We start from the raw sequence: 23,334 nt of genomic DNA, 5'->3' as shown, positions 1-23,334 counted from the left end.
CAGTATTATAATAAATCTAATCATGTGAATAATCAATAGACTAGGGTGAAATGGGGTTGATGAATCAGATCAACTGGAATGGATAGACAAGTAGTGTAGGTTCACATGAGAAAATAGAATGGTTCTACTGCAACTTTGCATAATTTTAGTCCAATCTTCTACTGGATGTCCATATTACAAGTACTTCTGCCTCCATTCTTGAAACTGTTCTTGATGAATTTAGTACCCCCCTCTACAAGGAATTATATTCTCTCTGCAAACAGCAACAACAACAACAACAACAACAAAGTACCTTACTGAAAACACTCAGAGAGACAAATAACTATCTGCTTCAGTCTGCAGAGGAATACACGAGATAAAATATTTTTTAAAAATATAAAACCCATATTCTATAAAATGACAATTTAAAGGATTAAAATGAAAGTAATCTCTCTCTAACATTTTGTCTCATCATCTGAAAGTAATCATCATTATGAACAGTTTTCTTCAAACTGGTGCAGCTGAACAAAATGTGTTCTTTCTAAAAGTGAAGCAGTTTGCTGGGACTTATAGAAGGGTTCAAAAATATACTTTCTTAAAGAGCTGGCATAGTACAGTGGACCAGAGAATGATCTGCAATTTAGGAAATTCTCAGTTCAAATTGTTAGCCATAGATCAGTGTTGGTATCCCCACAGGTATAAATCTCACACTCAGACTTTGTGACATGCAGACTTTGTATACACAGCTACGGATTGGAGTGGCATTCCACCAAGAAAAGAAAGAAGCCCTAGTACTTAATTAGATTGATTTTATTTACTCCACAACAAACACCATGTCCCTGAATCTTAGAGCCCACCCTGCCCCCAGCTCTGAACAGTTTGCTGGCCCACCCCCTTTCTCTCAGCCCAGCAGCCGCTCTTGTGGCAAAGCTCCGTCTCAGCTCACATACCATCTCAGGCTCATGCCCATCTTGCCTGGAAACATTTCATACCCAGCCTGCAACCCACACCATGCATGCACCTCCCACCTCCACCTTGTTCAGCCCCAATGTCCACATTGAGAAAGACCCAGGGATTGCTTGGGTTGGAGGGCTTGGCAAGTGGAGACATGTGAGGCATGATGCTGCTGCCAACTAACACACGCTGTGGACTGCTTCTTTGTGCAGCTTCTCAGCCTTCTGCTCTGGGGCTAGCCAAATCAGGCTCTGCCTTCTTGACTCAGTCAGGTTCCCCACCCAGCCTGAAAAGTTTGTTGTGTGTGCATGTGCGCATGCGTAGAGGGTTAAATTGGGAAATAAACCCTCCGGGGTTGCCTTTTGAGAAATTATGTGCCAGACCGAAGTCACAGGATGTGCCAGTTTACAGAAGGTTGTGTTTCCTTGGTCTTCACCCTCAGTCCAATTTAGCAGGTGGAGCCACGAATCCCTTTCCAGGAACATTTTTAGCAGGAGAATCAACCATTTGAGCAGTGACACTTTTAGCAGGTTGCTGGCCCGCCCCTTTCTCCCTGTGCCAAAGGCCATGGCACCTCCCTCCCCTCCCTCCCTCTCACCAAGATGCCCCCTCTTTGCCCCCCCCCAAAAAAGGTCTAGCTACAGGGCTGGCCACAAGCAATACCTAACTTCAGGTCTTTCACTAGAAGCCTCCAGATTGTCACTGTGAAAAAGCCAAGCCTTGTGAAAACAGTCTTCCATATGAATACTTTTTCCTGCCATCCTTTACAATTTTAGTGCATATGTGTAATCTTGTTTTCCCCAGTACCATATGCAGACAACTGCCTCAACATGCCTTAAGCTAGCAAATCAAGCTATAAACTGGTGTAAGCTATCATTTCAGTTCTGACTGTGTTAACTGAGGTCACAGCAGTAGAGATTTATATTGTACCAAGCAATGCAAAGAGCATTTTATGTTACCCCAATTCCTTCTGCTCTGGGAGCATGTAGAAGACAACATGGTGTGAAGTTCATTAATGATGCAGGGTTCAAGTGATCAGACTGAGTGTAAAAAGCTATTCCTAGATACTTAGTAAACAATTCTCTAACATATACAAATTCTCTAACATATACAATCTTAACTTTTATTAAGAATAAATAGCAAGACAAAAGAAGATTCATACTGGTGTCCAGGGCTTTTTTTGTAAAAAAAAAAGCCCAGCAGGAACTCATTAGCATAATAGGCCACATCCAACAGCAGAAATTCATTAGCATATTAGGCCACACCCCAGGTCAAGCCGGCCTAATCGCCAAATCTCCTTGAAAGCACCTCACCCGGCAACATAATTCATTGCCTGGGTGCCCCGTGGCTGCGGGGCACCCGGGCAAGCTGGCCCTTGGGCAGGCTGGGGAAGGCACAGGGAGTCATTTAAATGCCTCCCCGATCTTTCCAGGAGCCCCCCTGGCCCGCCCGCCTTGGAGTCACCGGTGGGGGGTCTCTCTCTCCAGGCCTTCCCTCTGTAGCCACGCAAGCAGAGGTTTTGGCTGTAGTGGGTGTGGCTAACTCTGAAGCCAGCCGGAACTCCGTTCCTGCTCAAAAATAGCCCTGCTGGTGTCATTTAACCATGGGATACTGTATACAGATAGTTCCTTTATGAAGAACACCTGTATGAAATCCTTTTTGCTGATTCACCATACATTTTGCTTCTTCTCTATCTCAAGTGTGGCCAAGACTCAAAAATCACAGGGCTTGCCTGGATCCATGGACTCCCACAGGTGATCAGGGCCGCTAGAATTTTGTCCACCTTGTCTGGGAAACTCTGGTCAAAGATCAGTGAGGGAACTATGCCCAAAGCATTTTAAAGCCATGTTATAGTAAAAACCCAATCACGGAAAAAGTATAAAGAGCATAAGCAGATTTATATAAGTTTTTAAAAGTACAAATTGTCTTTTAGTCAGTGTACCATAGTGTGATGTTTTATCTGTGTTGTCAACTGTTGCCAGAAACAGGAGCACAATAAGATAAGAGTCAGAATATGGTCCCTTAAGAAGAGGGGTTAAGCATATAGAAAGCAGAATGACTGAAAGATAGGGAAGAGTGCCTTAGAAGAGGTATCTGAAGGAAGCATGAGTGGAGAAACCGGAGAACCAAGCAGGTAGTGAGGTAAGGCCAATACAAGTTTTACCTGGCGGAGGTGAGGGAATGCAGGGCTTGGAAGGGAAATCCACAGAGAGTCTTATGGAGGTGGTATACTACTGGAAGATGAAGATGTAAACAGTTGTGTTCATGAAAAGAACTGTGAAAGTGTCACCAGATAGGGACTTTTATAGCACTTTTCAGGAGATGTTTCAAAGATTCATATCTTTGCTGGTAATTTAATTTGTTTGGTATTCTTATGGTATATGTTCATTATCACAGAATTTGTTCCAGTAAATTTAGCATTTATGCCTAGCTCGAGCATGAACGAGCACAACCAGCACTGACAGCCTAGCAGAAAATGGGTAGATACATTCCTCTGTGCTTCCCTGTTTAATCTTAGTAGACATATACTGCATCAGGATGCATATAAGATGGAAGATATAATGTCTGACAAGAACAGCTGCAAGTACAGGGCATTTTCCATATCTTCCTCCAACTGTCCTCCAAGACTCCAGTCCTTTTTTGTTAAAAGATTGAGAGAGAGAGAGAGAGAGAGAGAGAGAGAGAGAGAGAGAGAGAGAGAGCGCTCTACTAACGGGTTACATCATAAAAGTTTTATCATCTTCTAAAGGCCACATACACAGAGGAATTATTTTGTATGAATGATAAGGTTTGAACATAACTAAAGTGAAGTAAATTAAATGGGATTTCTTAAGCAATGACACAAGGGAACTGTGTTATCCACAAGATCATAATTTGACAAGATTTCCAGCTACAGACGATACAAGTGAATATGAACAATTTGTTAATTATCATCTGTTTCTTTTGATTACAACTGTACAATGGCCCCGTTCACACTTACCTATTTGGTCCGGGAGCGGGACAGTTCGGGGGCGGTTCAAACCGGCGCGATCACGGCCTCACCCCCGGGCCGGAGCCGAACTGCGCATGCTCCGACATGCGCAGATCGGCCGGTTCCCGGTTAGAGCCATCTTTTCTCTCCGGCGTTTGATCGCGCCGGGGAGAAAAGGCGGCTCGGCCGGGGGATCCGTGGGATCCCGCCGAGCCGTATCAACGTTGGCGCGGCTTTTAAAAGCCGCGCTTTAAAGGGCTTTTCCCCTGCCGTGTGGCAGGGGCCATTATTTATCAGTCACTATACTGGAAACAGAATTGGGCAGGGAAATATACAGACCAGAAAAAAAGATGACTGACTAACTTGCTAAGAAGGACAATGGAGGAAACTCTGACCTTTGTGATATTTCACTTTTATGCTTGTTCACAGAAACCTGAGGAGAAAAAGGATGGCCATCTTAGAGTTGGCTATTAAAAGGGATAAATGTTCACCTTTGATGGTTTAAAATACTCATTTCAAGGTAGCATCCTTCCTTTTAATAACAAAGTAGATTATATCATGTAGCTCACTGTTGCTCAAAGTGGAATAACCTATGGGTTGTCAGCTCTAAATTGGGAAATACCTGGAGATTTTGGGTGTGGAGCCTAGGGAGGGTAGGGTTTGCCGGGGGGAGGGGGGAACAAGCCCAAAAGCAACAGCTGGTTGGAGGAAACTCCTTCACAGTATATTTGTTATCTACATAAGAGTTCTCTCTCCTCTGGAAGGAAAACTAAAAGACAGAGAATAGGGTTTCCAGGACGCCCCCCCCCCCGGCCACCGGTAGGGGATGGGGGGTAGATTACCAGATTTAGGTTGTGAAACTCTTGGAGATTTGGGGTGTGGAGCATGGAGTGGGTGGAGTTTGTAAAAAACAAACAAACAGCTGGTTGGAGAAAACTCCTTCACAGCACATTTGTTATCTTCCTACATAAGAGTTCTCTCTCCTCTGAAGAGAAAACCAAAACACAGAGAATAGGGTTGCCAGGTCCTCCCTGGCCACCAGCAGGGGATGGTGGGAGATTATTAGATCCAGGTTGCAAAATTCCTGGAGATTTGAGGGTGGAGCCTGGGGAGGACAGGGACATCAGTGGGGTACCAATGCCATAGAGTCCACCCCACCCCCAAAGCATCCATTTTCTCCCGGGAAACTAATCTCTGTAGTCTGGAGATTCTGGGGGTAATTCTGGGGGATCCCCATGTCCCACCTGAAGGCTGGCATCCCTAGCAGAGAAAGGAATTAAAACAAAAAATAAAAGCATGAGCACACCATCAACAAATGCCCAGCCCGACCAACTAGACCCGGAAACCCCTCCAAGGACGGGGTTTGAAGAGCAGAGGAACCTCAGGGGGGTACAATGCCACAGAGTCCACCCTCCAAAGCAGCCATTTTATCCAGGGGAAAACCAGAGAAAAGCAAAAAGGGGCTGCTCATCCAGAAAGAAGATAAAAGGAAACCCTGTGAGGAAAGGCAAAATTGTCATACATGCCAATAAGAGTTTATGATGCTTCTGCTCAAAAAACAAATGCCCTGCCAAAAAAAAGGGATTTAGCTTTCCTTGCAATTTTTCTGCTCTGCTCCTTCCTAGCTATAGAGAGTCCTTAAACAAATAAGGCATGTACTACATATGCAAGACAATGACGTGATGTACATGAGAGACGTAAGAGGTCTGGGAGATACCTAGGATGGCACTGGCAGAAAATTCAGAATCTGACAGCATACGCAAGAAAGCTCATTGGGAAAGGTATTAGGTGGCGGTGATGAGAGCAAAAAGATCCTACTTTGCAGCTACTACAGCATGAGCTATCTCATGAACAGTTGTTTAAAGTATTTTGGCACTTATCTACTCCAAAATCTCAGCCTTTAAATTCCCAGAAACCAATAGTTGTGATGCCTTTGCAAATTTTAAACTGAGAATATTTCTCAAATACATTCTGATCTAGATGCTGGCTGTAATATAGCTAAGACAGTAATAATCTCTAGTACACTATCTGGTCTGTTTATGGATCATTTTGATCCAGTCATCACAGTGGATGCTGACAGGATCTTGGGATCACCCCTTGTGCTTTAGAATCTTGTCCATCTTGGCTATTCAGACCATGTAAGGATCACTTAATGAGTTCCTAATGTATATTATAAATCAGGACACTTTTCCATGGGCTCTAAAACAAGAGGTCATCTTCCTGTTTTAAAAAAAATGCTAGAGAAGAATGATATGGATAATTATAGCCTTGTGTCTAATTTGCCTTCCCTGAACAAGGTGATGGAAAGAGTAGAGGAAGAGTAACTCCAGGTCATCCTGGACAGCTCATCTGCCCTAGACCCCCTTCAGTATGGTTTCAAGCTGGGCTATGGAATGGATTTGATGCTACTTGGAGACCAGTTGTCATTGGTATGGGAACTGCCTTGTGACTCAAACCTATCTTTCTTGTTATTCAGTCTCTTAGCAGAAACAATTCAAAGACTTGGAGTAGGCTATCATCAATATGCTGATGACACCCAGCTCTCTGTCCAAATTACCTGGTGATACTGTAGAGGTTCTGAAGTGGTGCAAGTGCTCTGGTTGAATGACTAAGGGTGAACAAGTTGGAACTAAATCCTGACAAGATGGAGGTAATGATGACTGGGAAAGCTGAGGTCTTGAAGGACACTGTGCTTTCCACTTTTTGATGGATTTCACCTGACACTTGCTGACTCAGTTAAGAGCCTAGAGATTATACTGAATCCAGCTTTATTTCTGGAGAAACAAGTGAAAGCAGATTTTTTTTTTTTTAAAAAAGGACATCCTTTTAGCTTCACTTAACTTGAAAGATGGCCCTGTACCTTGATTTGGCTGAACTGACCACATGGATCCACACTATATGACTTGAGGCTAGACTATTATAATGCACTCTACATGAGACTAGCCTTAAAGACCACCAAGAAACTCCAGTGACTACAGAACACCACAGCCCGGCTACTATCTGGTGTGAAGCAAATATGCATGCCACACACATTCTGCAGACATTCCATTGGTTACCTATCAGTTACCAGGTTCAATTCAAGGTTCTGGATATCACCTTTAAATCCCTTCATGGTCTTACACCCACATACTTGCAGGACTGCCTCTCCTACTATACCATGGTGCAACAGGTTTGTGATGTGAACAAAGTATTTTGAAGGTGCCACCCTATAAATGGGTAAGATCAGTAACTGCTTGTGCACATTCTTTGTGGTGCCTCCCACTTGGAGGAATAGCCCACCAGAGGTGGTCAGGAAAGGTTATGGTGGCCTCCACACTCTACCATGGCACAGAACATGCAAAACACCTCACTTCTATAAAAAATAATATTATAGCCTATTGCAACGTTTATTGTGCATATCAACCCCCTTTCTTTTCTGCAATGTCCTCTACCTTTGTAAACCCTTTCCTTATTTTGGTACATCATGTATTAGACAGTTTTTGTTGCCTTCAGCATCTCTAATTTACATTTTCCCCAGTCTCTGTAATCCTAGTCCTACTGCACGGTTTAATGGAGGTGTTTGCTGTCTAATTTAATTTCTTTTCATATTCTGTAATCTGCCTTGACTCTCTGGAAAAAGGCAGGGTATATATGAAAATAGTAACAGTGGTGATGATTGTGATGGTGATGATTATCTACTTTGAACTACAGAAGGGATGTGATTTTTTAAAACTTCGGTGCAGAAAATAAAATCTCCCTTCAAATAGAAAACTTTCTCATACTAGTCAGTGGGGTTGTAACAGGGAGAAGACATGTTGCCCAAAGCTCCCCCCAATCAAAAGCTATGCCTCTGAACCCCAAGATCCTTGGGCCTAATGCATGCAGATGTTTGAAGAAATTCCGAGGATCCCAACACTTAGGAATAAGTAATGACCTATGCTTACACTACAACAACCTGCCCTCTGAGAGTTCTAAGACATCTCCCTAAGGCATCTTGAAATCTTATCAAACACATGGTTCAGAGCATGTACCCATCTCCTGACCCACTGTTATCAGGTATTAGTTGTTGTGATTTAGAGTCACAGTCTCTGCCAGATCGGACCCCATCAATGCGTATTTATAGGTAGGATTTTTGGCTCCAATGTGCATCACTTTGCACCACATTGAACCCCATTTGCCATGCTGACGCCCACTCGCCCATCCTCAACAGATCCCTTTGGACTACCTCACAATCCTCCCTGGTTCTCACCACCCTGAACAACTTTGTGTCAACTGCAAATTTAGCCACTTCATTGCTTACTCCCAACTGCGAATCATTAATAAACAAGCTAAAAAGCATTGGACCAAGTACTGATCCCCGTGGTACCCCACTGCTTACTTTTCTCCACTGAGAAAATGTCCCATTTATACTCACTCTCTGTTTCCTATTAATTAGTCAGTTTTTGATCCACAAGAAGACTTGTCCGTTTATCCTGTGACTATTGAGCTTACTTAGGAGCCTTTGATGAGGAACTTTATCAAAAGCTTTCTGGAAATTAAGGTAAACATCTATTGGGTCCCCCCTGTCCACATGCTTGTTCACTCTCTCAAAAAACACTAACAGGTTAGTGAGACAAGAGCTTCCCTTACAGAACCCATGCTGAGTCTGCCTCAGTAGTTTTTGTTCATCAATGTGCCTACCATAGGGTATAATGGAGCCAAATACATTTGGCAATCCTGATTATTTCCCAAATCACAATATAATGATATTAGGATTCAGGAATATTGGGAAAAAATATATTTTTCAGGTTTGGTATACTTGAACCCAAAAAATACTGATTTTTTTGTGTGCACACCCCTACCCTCTAAACAGGAGTCCCAGATTTGGAGAATTAAATATACCTGTTATCATTACATTATATAAGCTGGCTTCTCTCTTTTGTGGCAGTACTTTACTAATCTTTTAATCAAGAGATCTTCAGAGATGTGCAGATGATGAACAACCCATTCATAATGATTTGGCACTTGCACTATAATATAATTATTGGATAAAACATGTCCAGAGCATCCAGTGCACTATTCTGTTCTTCTTGATAGGACTGGTGGAACATGCTCCTGTCTGAGATCAGGGCCCTGCGGGACTTATTGCAGTTCCGCAAGGCCTGTAAAACAGAGCTGTTCCACCAGGCCTTTGGTTGAGGTGGTGGGTGCCCAATTATCCAGCCTCCCTTGCTGAAGCTTTTCATCTCTATACAGCCCAGCCTAAGATCCCTATATTTTTTGTGTTACAGCCTAGATGCTTCAGTCACTTGAGATTACTGCACCTTCTATTTATAATGCTACCGGCCTTACATTATTGCACTTTTGTTTTAATTGTTTTAACTATTTAATTACTATGATTGTTTTATTTATTTATGATTTATTACTATTTAATTACTATGATTGCCGTTGTGATCCTCCCTGAGCCTGTTTGCAGGGAGGGTGGAATATAAACCTTGAATGAATGAATGAATGAATGAATGAATGAATGAATGAATGAATGAATATTGACAGACTGGTGCAGAAAAACAAACCCTCTATGCCATACGGGTCAAGCTGTGTGACTGTAATGTTCCATGGTTTGGTATATGTGACCGCAAATACTGCGTACACTGAGTGGGGTGTACATGGAGTTTGTTTGTTTTTTAAAAAGTCAGACCATACCCAGTTGTGTACAAGTTGATGGGCTTTGCACTTTGTATCTGTAAACTTCAAAAACAAAATGATACCGAGAATAAATGTGATCAAGGACTCTGGCATCTATACCAAAAGAATTAATGAATAACTATTTTTGCTCATTTTGTTCATACACTAATGAAATACAAAGATTAATTATCCTCTGAATACCAAAGGATTAAAACCACTAATTGCATAACTAAAAAAGTGCATGTCTCATGATTAATAAACCTTGAAGCTTTCAGCACTTGACATAAAAATTTATATCTCTCAAGCACAAATACACAAGGGTACAGATATATAACATTAAACCAACATACAATTACCAACACTTTGTTTTAATTATCTCTGGGCACTATTAATGTTGGTCTTGTAGTTCATTTTTCTTCTTGGATTGCTCCTTAAACTGCCTGTGTAGATTAATTATAGAAGTATTGGCACACTTGCTTCACCCCCTCCCTTTTTTTTAGAAAAACAACAACAAGAAGCTATAGCACAAAACTAGAATCAATAGAGAAATCCTATTTGGTGACCTTCCTCAGCCAAGTCTGCCTCTCCATAATGCTGTGTGCGGCATTTCTTCTTCCTTGAGGCAATTTACCATAATTGATAAAAAAGCTATATTGAAAGTATATTGGAAACAATTACCTGCACAGAACATTAACCCACCCAAAAACAATTGGTTAAAAAAAAAGAAAACAGAAAGAGGTGAAGAAAATGTATCCATATTTAGTGAACTTAGGTTAACTATTGACACCATGAAATGATGTATACACAACCCTGACAATGCCTGTGTAATATAAACATTTGTAGAACACACGCAAAAAAAGAAAAATCTTTAAAAGTCCCCTAAAGGCAAAGAACATGTTTCTCTGAGACCTACCTGGTTTGTCAGCGGCTGTCACTCTAAACCACAGGCCTGCTGGGATTCAGCCCAGTACCTTGCCTGACAAACCATCCTTAGATACAGTGCAACAGCCATTTTGGGACCTTCTAAGTTTATTCTCCATTTTACTCAGTAAACCACCACATTCACTGAGGGCAAGCCCCATCCCACGCTCAGCAGCACTTTGTGGGCCTGGGAGACGCTGCTCTGACACTTTTTCTGGCTCACTCCAAGTGCAACATTGCTGGAACTAAGAGAAGACACAGCAGCACCTTCCACTGAGAAACTGAAAGTCAATGCAAGTTTAATTTCTGCTTAGTTAAAGTTGTTACTGCTCATACAGACTACAGCAGGACTTCCAATCTGTCACATGGTGTCTGGTCAGTGTGATCTGCTGACTCAGGCTGCCAGCTCCGGGTTGGGAAACACCTGGAGATTGGGAAGGGCGGAGCCTGAGGAGGGCAGGGTTTGGAAAAGGGAGGGATTTCAATGGGGTATAATGCCACAAAATCCACTTTCCACAGTGGCCATTTTCTCCAGGTGAATCAATCTCTGCCGCTTGGAAATAAGTTGCAATAGCGGGAGATTTCCAGCCACTGCCTGGAGGTTGGCAAGCCTAGTCTTGACCCAGGTATGTCAGGAGTTTTCTGGGGCTTGGCTTCTGGCACCAGCATGAAAGAGGACTGGATAAGCCGGCACAGTGAAGCCCCTTTGTTGGTTTCACCTTAAATGAACGTATGGAATGAAACAATACGTTTTCTGTAGTAAAATCTTGGTGGGTGTGAGCTAGCTTTGAGCTTGCAGCAAGTTAAATTTATTTATGAAGTTTCTTTTAAAGGATATATGATCCTTGACATTAGAGAAAGATCATTTCAGTGGTTCTAAGACAGAGCATTTCACTTATCCTGGTTAAATGAATCATGATAAAAATACTTTGTAAGAAGAGCTTAGGTGAACTGAGAAAGATAAGATTTATATACTGTACCGCCATTCATTATCAATAAAAGTGGAGACCCTTTATGTGCAAAGTTCCCTTTTATCTTACCTCGAGAGCCTTGAGCCGTTCTAGCAGTAGTTTTGTCTTTTCTTTCTCTTCTTCAGTACTGCTGTTCTTGCTTCCTGAATCTCTATCTACTGCCATGCAAGCATCTTCGATACCTATCTTGCATCTTTTGCCCTCCTGAGTCAATGTGTCCTGAAAAGATTAATATATTTCCCATCAATCAGCAGTGACAACAGTTGCTAGAAAGAGTATAGGAAGTCTATTCACACGCCCAGACATGAACTTAAGGCAGGTGAAAGGTTAACTTTTAGTCACATCTTGCATTTTTATCCCATCTTTCTTTCAAGGAGCTAAGGAACATATTTCCCTCCCCGCTTCTGTCCTCACAATTACCCTGTTAGATAGATTGGGCTGTTAGTGACTGGCCCAGTGAGCTTTGTGGCAGAATAGGGATTTGAATCCAAACCTAGTCCAGTATGAAATGCTATGCTATATGGGCACTTTGAGGAATGGAGATTATGTACCTGCAAGGGGGGGGGTGCTGCCAAGTTGTAGTCAATTTATGGCCACCCTGTAGGTTTTCAAGGCAAGAGATCTGCAAAGAAGAAGAAGAAGAAGAGAAGAGATTGGATTTATACCCCGCCCTTCACTTGGAGTCTCAGAGTGGCTTACAAAATCCTTTCCCTTCCCCTCCCCACAACAGACACCCTGTGAGGTGGGTGGGGCTGAGAGAACTCTGACACAAACTGCCCTTTTTCAAGGACAGCTGTGTCAGAGCTTGTGACTGACCCAAGGTCACATCAGCAGGTGCAAGTGGAGGAGGGGGGAATCAAACCCGGTGCTCCCAGCTTAGAGTCCGCACACTTAACCACTACACCATTGCCTGTCTCTGCGTAGAAACCTTGGTGGCCTCCCATCCAAATACTAACCAGAGCCAACCCTGCATAGCTTCCTAGATCTGACAGGATTGTCTAGCCAGGGCACAATAAGGTGGACCTTACATATTTGTAAATTCTCATTAGGAATTAAAGGACTTATTTTTGGCTGGTTATTCTTTGGTGTGAGCACAACCATTGCTGTTGTGTTGTTGTTGTTTTTCGCCTTCATGCCACAATTATCATGTGGCTGATGCTAAAAACAGCATCCCTACTTTTGCAGCAGTGCCACATAAATAATACATAATTCTAACATAAAAAACCTTTCATGTTATATGGCAGTTCCCAAAGTCCACTCTTGATCCAGGTTCTTTTCTTTTCTTTTTTGACGCCCAGTTCCAAGTTAGCAGAGTAAAAAAATTCACACTGTATGTCAGCTAAACAAGAAACACATTGAGGGCACTGATGGCAGCAAAGTAATGCTACAGAAAGTTGATGCCCAGCAATGTCACTCTGTAACAACATGTACAAGCTAAACAGAAGGGAATGGAATCCCAACTATATCAAATCCCATTCTCAAAAGATACAGGCTTGAATTCAAACATCAGTTTCTGTTGGCAGCAGCATACTACCAATGGTGGAGGAGCAGGGAGTTTTTTGTTGACTCCACAATTATACAGGAGAAGCCTGTTGTACCTCCTGAATTTCCTCAGAGTGTCCTGACCACTGAAAGCAGGATTTGGGGAAGTGCAATGGGGTACAGCATGGCAGTGGAAGCACAAAAGTTTTGTTCAGGAGCTCAGCTCCATTTGTGCTGCTTGGGATCCAAGCCATAGCTAGGCTTTCACAGCCAACCCCTTCCTCAGAGCCATCCCACTTGGGCAACTGAACTCAATGTGTAGCTGGATTCAAGTCCAGTAGCATCTTAGAGATGAACAAGAGTTTTGGGATATGAGTTTTCAAGAGTCAAAGCTGCCTTTGAAAGTTATTTGACAAAGGAAACTTTGACTCTTGAAAGCTCATAACCCAAAAATCTTGTTGGTCTCTAAGGTGTGACTGGACGTGAAACTAACCCAGGGGCAGTGTTCCCTCTAAGCTGAGTTAGTGTGAGCTAGCTCACAGTTTTTTAGCCTCTGGCTCACACATTTTTGTCTTAGCTCAGGAAGGATGGCTCCAGAGCAAACTAATTCATACAGCAGCCAAATCGCTCGCTCACAGCTTTAATGCCAGTAGCTCACAAAGTAGAATTTTTGCTCACAAGACTCCAAAGCTTAGAGGGAACATTGCCCAGGGGTCCCCATTTTGAGCTTGCAGGCACATTTGGAATTCTGACATGGCATGGTGAATGCAGCAACAAAATAGCTACGCAGGAGGCAGAGCCAGACATAAATAGATTGCCACAGTTTAACTTCAGTAAAACAGTGCAGACCCTTCTGCTGTGGTGGCAGCTGCTGACAAAGCAACATTTTAAAAAATCTGCACAGCCAAACAAATCTACAATAGTAAATCAGAAGGCTTGCTGAGCAAAAGCCCTACCTTACCCACCCACTTCTTAACAACACTTGTTGCTGGGCACTATGGCACCCATAGGTACCACGCTGGGGACCCATGATCTAACTTTTCTCATGCAAACCAACATGGCTACCCACTGAATTCAAAGTATGTATATGGTTGGAGGGAATTGGGTCTATTGCACCTCAGTGCCGGGCCCATTTTTGCTATAAAAGATTTCAGTGTTACTAAAAAGTACACCCAACTTACAAATTAAAGCTGTGCATCCTTTAACTGTAAGTCCCACCAAATTCAGTGGAACTTATTTCAAGGGTTAGACACAGAAACTCGATAATAATGCTGAGTAAACCTCCATGTGGAACAATACTCGCTCCAATACACTTTATTGTGTACTCATTAGGGGTATGCATTCAGTTTATCTGAGCTGATTTATTGGGCTATTTTCAAGCTGAATACAATTTAGAGACTCTTTTTGGCTACTGGTATAACAGATAATGAAAAAATCTAAAATCATTTGGCTTTTATTCGGGTATCTGGAGAAGCCATTTAAAGAGATTGTGGTCTCTTTAAATGCCTTCTCCAACTCAGAAGGCATTTATACGCCTTCTGAGTTCACTTGCCGTCCCTCCGCTGCCACACTTGGAGAAGGCAATGGGCATTTAAGAGACTGTGGTCTCTTTAAATGCCTTCTCTTCTAAATCACAACGTGGCAGGAGTTGGTGAGTGCACTCAGAAGGCATTTAAAATTGGGTTTTCTGAAAATTTTCCAAATCCCAATGCCATACCAATATTGGGATTCAGGAATATTGGAAAATATCAGTATTTTTTGGGTTCAATATACCCAAACCCAAAAAATGCTCCCTTTTTTGCATACCCCTAGTATGCATCCAGCCAGTAGAAAGCCTGTTACATTCCTAGATAACAGCAGGACATGTCGTGGACTTGTTTCCTTTATATCTCATCCTGTCTTTCTTTCACTGTGAAATTCTAGAGGGCTCCAGCGGTACTTGAGCCTCCAGTATAGATACTGGCCAAATCCAGACCAGTTTAATCAAAGTTGTTGTATCATGTCTTGCATCGTAAGGTCTGATATCTTGAAGCTTTCTACACATTGTATTACTGCCTGCTCCCTTGGCTCTGTAACCTAAAACCAAAACCACGCCAAAGCATGGAGGGTAAGTGATATATACTATAATGCTCTGCAAGGTAATGTCTCTTACTTTGGACTCAACTTGTGGCACACTTGGCTCACATCTAAACTGTTCTAACTCATAACCTTTAGTCATCATCAAACAAAATACACTAATCTAAGCCCTCATCATAAACACAGATAGCTTTTTAAGCAGCTAATGTTACTCTGTTCAATATGATATACTTAACAAAGCCACTAAATCATGTTCATTTAAAATATTGGTCTTCAAAATCCTTGGCAAGACAGTTATGTCTAGTTCAAACTCTATACTACTTATGTTCCTAATAACTCACATTGTTTTGGAACTCCGTGCTATTCTTAAATCAGGCTGAGTAATCTACCAATCTGGCACACACACATTTTACAATGTGTGGAGCTACAAATTATTGTAAATCAAGCCATAAATTACAAATAATCTCTGAAGTGGGACCATATTAGGCCCTCACTGAAATCTGTCAGAGAGCTGGGCTGGCTATGAAATAAGGGCTGAATCCCATAAATATTCATCTTCCTACTTAGTAAGAATGTGATTATGATTTTTATCATTTTTAATCACCGTCAATTGTTCTGGTAGTCAGAATGATAGGTCTTTTTCATGCATATCATCATTCTGATCTTCTAGTTTTCTAAACATATGGAAAGACTTACACTTAAGGAACAATAAGCCCAAGTAAGAGGATGTATGTGTTACAGTTTAAATGAAGCAAAGGATAATTTATATATACACCTCAACTGCATGAATGTTTTCATTGATATTCATTTCTGTGATTTATGAAGTGTCCTTCAATGATTATTGAACAAAGTTGGACAAAGAGACGCTAGATTCAGAGTGCGAATTTATTATCTATCAATGTAGATTTTGAGCACCTGTATTTTCTGCTCAGCACAGATTTGCATATTTTAGAAGCTTGCCCTTCTTTATTAACTTGTAGCACTTCATTATTCAGTACCAGATGGCTATAATCTGAATCTTCCCTTTAGAACCACGGTGGAGAGACAAGCAGTTGTTACGTGTAATCAAAAATGACTGGGGAGGGGGATTGCAAAAGAACAAGCGTATCTGCTTTTGAATGGAATATCTCAAAACTGTGTTTGTTATGAAAGTACTGGGGTGTCTATAAGATCTAGTCACCTCATCAACTTACTGCTGTAAACAGTACTTTCTTTCTTTGTCCCATTAGCTCTTTAGCCCCACTATACTTCAACTTTCTCTGTTTTGGTGACAAATGTGTCTGTCCACTGTTTCCATTGCCAGTCTTAATCTATTTGGATCCTAGTAGGTGGCTTCTGTGAAAGGCCAAGGAGCTAGGCAATGGAAAGGGCTTGATGTGGACAACGGCTTGAGACAAGACATGAAACCTGGATTTGGCTTGCAGGTAGTCAATCAACTAACATTATTTCCTTTATTCTCCCCCACTCCCTTGTAAAGACCCTGCTGGTATACCAGCCTGTGCTGCAATGAAGGTGGTGCTTAGGACTAAGCCAGAATGTCCACTTTCACACACAGTGAAACCATATTTAAGTTTTAACACTTTCAATGTTGGACAAATCCTGGTTTCACCAATTAATGGTTTCATAGAACCATGGATTTGTATGATGTTTGAACTAAGCCTTTTTGAGGTTACTAAACCATCTTCTATCTCTGGATTCAGATTCTGGTTTGCGCACTTCAAAAATGTTTGCATTAATTTCAGATCCCGATTTCAGGAAGGACATGCTTTTCCTTATCCCAATTTTTTTGGACTCTCCTTAGGATTTGGGGGGGTTGGGAGGACCATTTTAACAACTGTCCCCATTCCTTCTCAAAGGGACTAGGAGGCATGGAAGGAGATGAGAGAAGAAGTGGGCATCATCATACAGCTGTTTGACTGTGTCACCCTCCCTTTAAATTTCAGAGGATCATTGTTTTCTATGGGAATACCTGGTCTGAAATCTGAAGGCCAAATCTACCCCAATAAAAAATAATGGCCCTTCATCTCTAAAGGGACTGGCAATGCTAACAACTAATTGTGCAAACCTAATCCCAAAATAAGCTACATCTACTGTCCATAGGATAGGACCATTATTTTTACGGTTAGACTTGGCCTTTCTACCATCAGCTCTTTGGGCTCCCCAAACACTCCCAATTCAGAATTCAAATTTTTGTTACTCCTGGAATTTCAGGAGTGTTTTGAGACATTTCAGATATCCCTCAGTGCCCCCCCCAAAAAACCCTAAAATTGGTTTTATTTTTGGCTAGAGTATATTCCAAATGCACCCGCCAACTCTTCTTAACCAAACACAAACAGACATTAACAAATTATTAGCCAATCACATGGATCACAGTTAATTTAATTAAACCAAGGTATTGCATGATGTCTGAAATGAGCTACTATCTCAAGAGACCCAGGAATGACTTTCCCCTACGTTCATTTATAGTTTGTTTGGACATAATGTTGAATTGGCTAAAGTGGGAGAGAAAATATCGACTGGAAAAGAGGAACATGAGAAAAAATTATGTTGGGGCTTATTAAAAAAAAAAGTAAAGTGGGAGAGAAGAGGACAATGAGGAGAAAAAAGATGCCAAGGCTTGAAGTTCTAGAAGAAAACTGAATGAGAGAAAAGGGGAAGATGATGAATGTGTGATGCAAAGAAAGCAAAATGAATGAATGGAGCAGAGAAAAATAAGAAAGGAAGAGAAGAGAACTACAGGGAAGGGTAAACTTTGAATAGCTTGTCTATGCCAGCCAGGGGGAATTTGTTGGCTGGCCATTTTAACCCCCTCAAAGTCGCTTTTGAAATTCCCATTATTATCTTGTTAAAAATGCACATGTTCACTAAGCAGAAACCCTAGCAAATGATAAAAAATTGCTTTATGACAACCAAACCATGAGTATCATGGCAAGTGTAGTGTCCCTGTGAATTGAAAGTATACAATTTGGCTTTCAGTGCATGATATTTAGCTTTATTCTTCATAGGACACAAACCATGATTTATTCAGTAGACAGATGAAGATAAAGAACATGTGAGGTGAACGGTCTGTGTATATGAAGGAAGGAGTTGGCTTATGTATGGCAGCTTACAGTTTTATTGCAAGGAATCTTCACACAAGGAAGGAAAACTATGCTATGCACAAATGGCTTTAGCAATTTGCTGCTAATTCTTAAGTCTTCCTTTATTCTCAGGGTCATCTGTTTTGTTCCCAAGGTCTTATTGTCCTTATACATTGTTTAGATTAGTTTGTTATGGCCCAATACAAAATTTTCAAGTTCAGCCACTCTTAAAGGTGCCCCCTGAATTTTAGCATAGACCTTTAATCTCCTTTCTTAGCTGTTTCAACTCAGGGGCACTTGAAGTACAAAAAAGCATTCCATATACACAAATCCAAGCTACATGTTGGAATCTCTGGTGAATTTCAAGCTTGCCTTTGGTTTTATGTGGAGGGTTGTGATGATGCTTTTAAAATCTCAATGTTTCTGAGTGGATTCTTTAAAAAATGCATCTTTCCCCATTTACTAATGGAAAAACTCTTGGCCTATTAAGATTATGACTAAACTGCTTGCTAAAATTTAAGCAAACAGCCTACTAAGAATGGAAACTGAGCCTGCATAAAATTACTTTTCTGATATGAAACTTACATAGGGTGGCTTCAGATTTTTTAATTGCCTTTGCATTCTGATGGCAACAGAGAAGAATGAAAAAAGCCTTTGCTTTAGACCTGCCATTGGAAATGCAAGAACATTTTTTCTACATAGCTAACATTTTTGCTCAATGCAATCTGGCCAGATTTGAAGCAAAAGAAAACAATTCAGATACATTGGAAGGTTCCAGAGACACCTCCTTCCAATTGTTCACAGTTTAACATTATGCTTGCCAGGCAAAAACTTGCTCTTGACTTGTCATTTGATTTATAAAATATATATACAGCAAGCAGTAAAATTCCCTAGATTAAACATCTGTGGTGGATAAGAGAACAAAGTGTTTTCTTTATGTCTCTAATACGAACCTATGACCACTGGGATATCAATCTAAATCTATTTCACATTAGTCTTCACTCAAAACACTTCTAAATATTGCAGGCTATCATTCTTACTGAACAGCTCTGCAAACCCACATTAATAAATTTTCTGATGATGCTTTTATTGCCTCTTCCATCTATCAGCAACATTTATTTCTGTTGAGAACCGTTCAATTCTAAGAGGTACTTTGAGCAGAAGGAGGCTACAGAGTAAAATGAAGTATTGAAGAAAGTTCAATACTAATAATAATTAAATGTATTAAACCAGGAGATGCTATTATTAAAGCTGATAGCAAAAAAAAAACAACCCACCTCTTTTTATATCTAGACTACCCTCTTCAAATGTTGTCTAATGAAAATTTCGATGGCTACAAGGAGGGTCTGATGCAAACCTTTGTGACAATGGGAGACAATTATCACATCTAAGTGCTGTTGTCATATTTTATGCCTTTGAAACTAGTCAAGAAATATCAGGACATCCTGAAAAAGGAACAAATACTTTGGTCTCTGAACATGAGCTCAGTCACTGTGGCAGATTTGTGAATAAAATGTGGCATGGCCTGTTGCATATAATAGGGCCTCATTTCAATGGAGTCAAACCCTTAATTAGCCATAAAGGACTTCAGAATCAAGAAATACATTCCCCAATAAATTCTACTGACATTCTACCTTTATTTCCCCATAAGAACCCAGTTGGTTCAACACTGCCTCTGCTTTATAAGCCTCCTGCTCCTTCATCTAGACTTTATCTATGCAATGTGCAAGGCATACTTCTACCAGCTACTTCTTCCTCTTCTGCTTATTACCAGGATCTACTTTCATTTCTACCTACATCCAATTCACACCTGTAATGTCATTCTTGTACTGAATCCTAGTTCAGAATTTGAACACTGTGAAGTGAATGACACAGTAGGTGAGTGGTCTATACCTTCTTTGTTACCCAGTTTTAACACCTAGCATATTCTCACCTAGCATGTGGTTAGAGTTCCAGTTTCATAGCACTGACTAGGGTTGCCAGACCCCTGGTCCAGCCATGGTATCCCCTGATCTCTGAGGTTCGAATCCGCTGCTGGCCAGCTGGCCAGCAGGGAAAGCCCCACCCCTGAAGAGGCCCATCATGCGTCACCATGGTCAGCATGATGACATCACACAAAAGTGACATCATCATGCCGGGGACATCATGCGTTGATGCTCTAGCATTAACATGTGATGTCCCTTGCAATATGACATCACTTCTGTGTGACATCATCATGAAGCAATGTCATCCCGCCCCCACACTTTTGGACAGCTCCCTCCCACCCCCCCATTCCCAGGACAACTGGACTTGGCAACACCAGCACTAACATTACTAGTTATTTGCCTATTATACAAGTACAGAGAGGGGTGACTGCACATGGATAGACAGATCAAGTTGGACAATGATTAGCATAATCGTACCATAACACAGAACCAATGGCAGGCTGAGAGACTCTGCCCTGATGCCAATGAACAAGTTGCCACCCAGCTTTTCATTTTCCATATTGAAAACCACTCTACTTTCTCCAAATTGAGAAGAAAATAAATACATTACATTACAAAATTTAAAGTTAGTTACTGAAATCTCATTGTACTATATGTTCATTTTGTATCTTAGTTCAGATTACACCCAGGAGTCAACCTTACACCTCATGGGGACAGTATTGAAAACAAGCTTCTCTCTTCTTTAAGCATGTAACATCTCTACTCATATCACAGATTGCCTATTAAATTGATTCTTTGAGACAATATAGTGGGTATCAGTTAATACCAGTTGAAATATTATGGACATCAGAATTGTTTAGGAATAGCATTGTTACTCAGCCAGTTTCTCCCTAAAATCCACTAATCCATTTCTTTTCCTCTCTTTAGGAATTTGAAGTCAGTTTCTAATAAATTATGTTCAGATCAAAGAGAGGATGGGCAAGAAGGGATTTTCTTCACAATTTCAGAATTTCACTCTGTAGATGCTTAGTGGTTGGCAGTGTCTCCCCAAACCTTCCTATCCTCCTGCTAGAGCAGCACCCTGTGGTGCTGGGTGACATAAAACAGTGTCAAAGGCTGCAATGTATTGAGAAATTAAAGAGAAATCAATGGCTATATTTTAAAACGTGGATTTTGGGAGAGAGAACTTCCTCTCCCTATAAAGTTAGTTAGGAATCAGTGTTTATAACATCACAGATGAAATAACATTTTTAAATAATGTACATGCACATCCGACTTGTGGGATACAGTGGGGTATAAATATAACAACAACAACAATTATAATAAGTGGAAGTATACTGGAATAGACTGTAGCCTCACAACATTCTCTACAAATGTATATCCTAGCTTGTATAAAATTTGCATTTCTTTCTGAACTGGTATTTATATCAGGACTGTAAAGATAAAGCAATTATATTTTCTTGCAAAGAAACATACACTGCAGATGAAATGCATCACAGGCTTTGAGTCTTCTGTAGGCATTTGGGAGTATTAAAATTTCTACACTTCAGTGAAGCTTTATGACCTGAATTGCATTCTCAGTTACATCAAGAGAAATTCAAAATAATTTCATGAAATCAACAGAATTATTCCAGATTTATCTTGCTTTAGCTAACCAAAACTGGTTCCAGGTTAACAGGGCACTAATCTCCCATATCTAAATACTTTGGGCTCCTTTCATTCCACTCTGGGTGCAGTCATCACGCATGAAAGCATCCAAGTCACAAAGTTCTTCTCCAGGGAGGATGCACATGGACACATGCACAGGCAACACCATTCACAGAGCTGCCTAATTATTTCAGACTATTACAGGAAAGTGTATTTATTTACTTAAATGTTTTTATCCCACCACTCCCTGAGAGCCCAAGGCAATTTACAGTCTCCAAATATTCAATACTTCTGCATTTAAAAAAAGACAATAAATAACACAACATAAGCCACTACCAAACAGGAACCAGGTAATTTTTAAAAAAATACCTAATCCCTTCAACCCCAAATGACAAACAGATCTCTCAGTGGCCAGTCAATGTAGAGAAAAGATCTGACCTAAAATAGCACATCTGGGTTGGAAGTCAGCAACTGCCATCAGCTGAATTCTAACTAGAAGTTAGAAATTGTCCCCTCCCAAGGGCCTCTAATGCCCTGAATGCTCTAAACATGCTGGAAATACAGTTGTAGCTACCCCCCCAAGACATGCTAAGTCCCCTTATCTACTCTTTTAAGCCCACAACTCAGTGTGACCATGGAATTTAACATGAGCAAAAAAAAAAAGAAGGGTGTGTGTGGATCTTACATACCATAAGCAGAAGGTACTCTAGGATCTTCCTGAACTCTTCCTTACCAAACCAGCTTCCTGAGATGCTTGGAGTCATGGGAGACTTTTGAACAAAATGCCGTTGGGCACACAAAACTGCTGTGAACAGGGGGAACCAAGCAACAATCCCCCACTTCTTTCTTGTGCTAAAAGGGGCTCTTGCATCAGCCAAAACTGCTGACAGAAGAGCAAGGAGAGAGGAAGGCTTCCGGTTTATCCCCTCCCGGGGATGTGATCTGTGCACCAGCAGAAAGGGGGGGTGATGGGTTGCTACACCCCCCCCCCGGAGCCTTGGCAAAAGGCTCCTAGCCATGGGGCTTTTGAGGGATGGCCTCTTCGCCAGCGCGATGCTGGGGAATTGAGGCGCTCCTCCGCCCCGAGCATCCTGCTGCTGCGTGTCCGTATGGATCTAGAGCCGCTGACCAGGACAAGATCGAGCATTTTAAACATATGCCGAGTGAGGTTGTATGACCAACAATGAACTGTGAGTCAGGTTAAAGTGAAAGGAGAATTTAAAAAGAAAGCTACCCCCTGGGAACGGCAAAAAAAGTGAGCGGGGGAGGGGCCCCTCCCATACACATGAACTAAACAACGAAATACTTAGGGGGGAGCGGAAGAAAAATCATTGAAATCTGTTTTGAGAGACTTACCAGAGCATGGATAAGTGTATGGGCATATTTCAGAGATTATAGCAAGTTTTCATAAAAGTAAACAATCCATAAAGATGGCAGGGAAGAGGGCAGAGAAAGACGAACCAGTAAAAGTGAAACCAGCCAGCTTGAGCCCTCGACTGGAAGAGACCACCGAGCTTTCAAAAATGTTGGCAGAGTCCTTGTGCCCTTTGCTGGACCAGATGACTAACATCGAACAACAGCTGACGAATCTAAACCAGAATCTTGCAACTCAGCAGCTCAAATTGATTCAGACTTTAAAAATAATGGAGCAAACGGCTGAGAAAGTGAAGGAAATGGACGCCAGC

General features: G+C 41.4%; 1 protein-coding gene across 1 annotated transcript in view; it reads right to left on the bottom strand.

Moving 5' to 3' along the window:
• Nucleotides 1–23,334, bottom strand: part of NCKAP5 (NCK associated protein 5) — a 647,654-nt gene that overhangs the window by 283,306 nt on the left and 341,014 nt on the right. Inside the window, exon 6 of the mRNA XM_015409153.1 lies at nucleotides 11,509–11,658. Within this exon, the coding sequence (XP_015264639.1) occupies nucleotides 11,509–11,658 (150 nt within the window). The remainder of the gene's footprint in view (nucleotides 1–11,508; nucleotides 11,659–23,334) is intronic.

This window comes from Gekko japonicus, unplaced genomic scaffold, assembly GCF_001447785.1.
Source record: "Gekko japonicus isolate JY-2015 unplaced genomic scaffold, Gekko_japonicus_V1.1 scaffold116, whole genome shotgun sequence".
Taxonomy (NCBI): domain Eukaryota; kingdom Metazoa; phylum Chordata; class Lepidosauria; order Squamata; family Gekkonidae; genus Gekko; species Gekko japonicus.
This window is presented reverse-complemented; position numbering and strand designations above follow the sequence as displayed.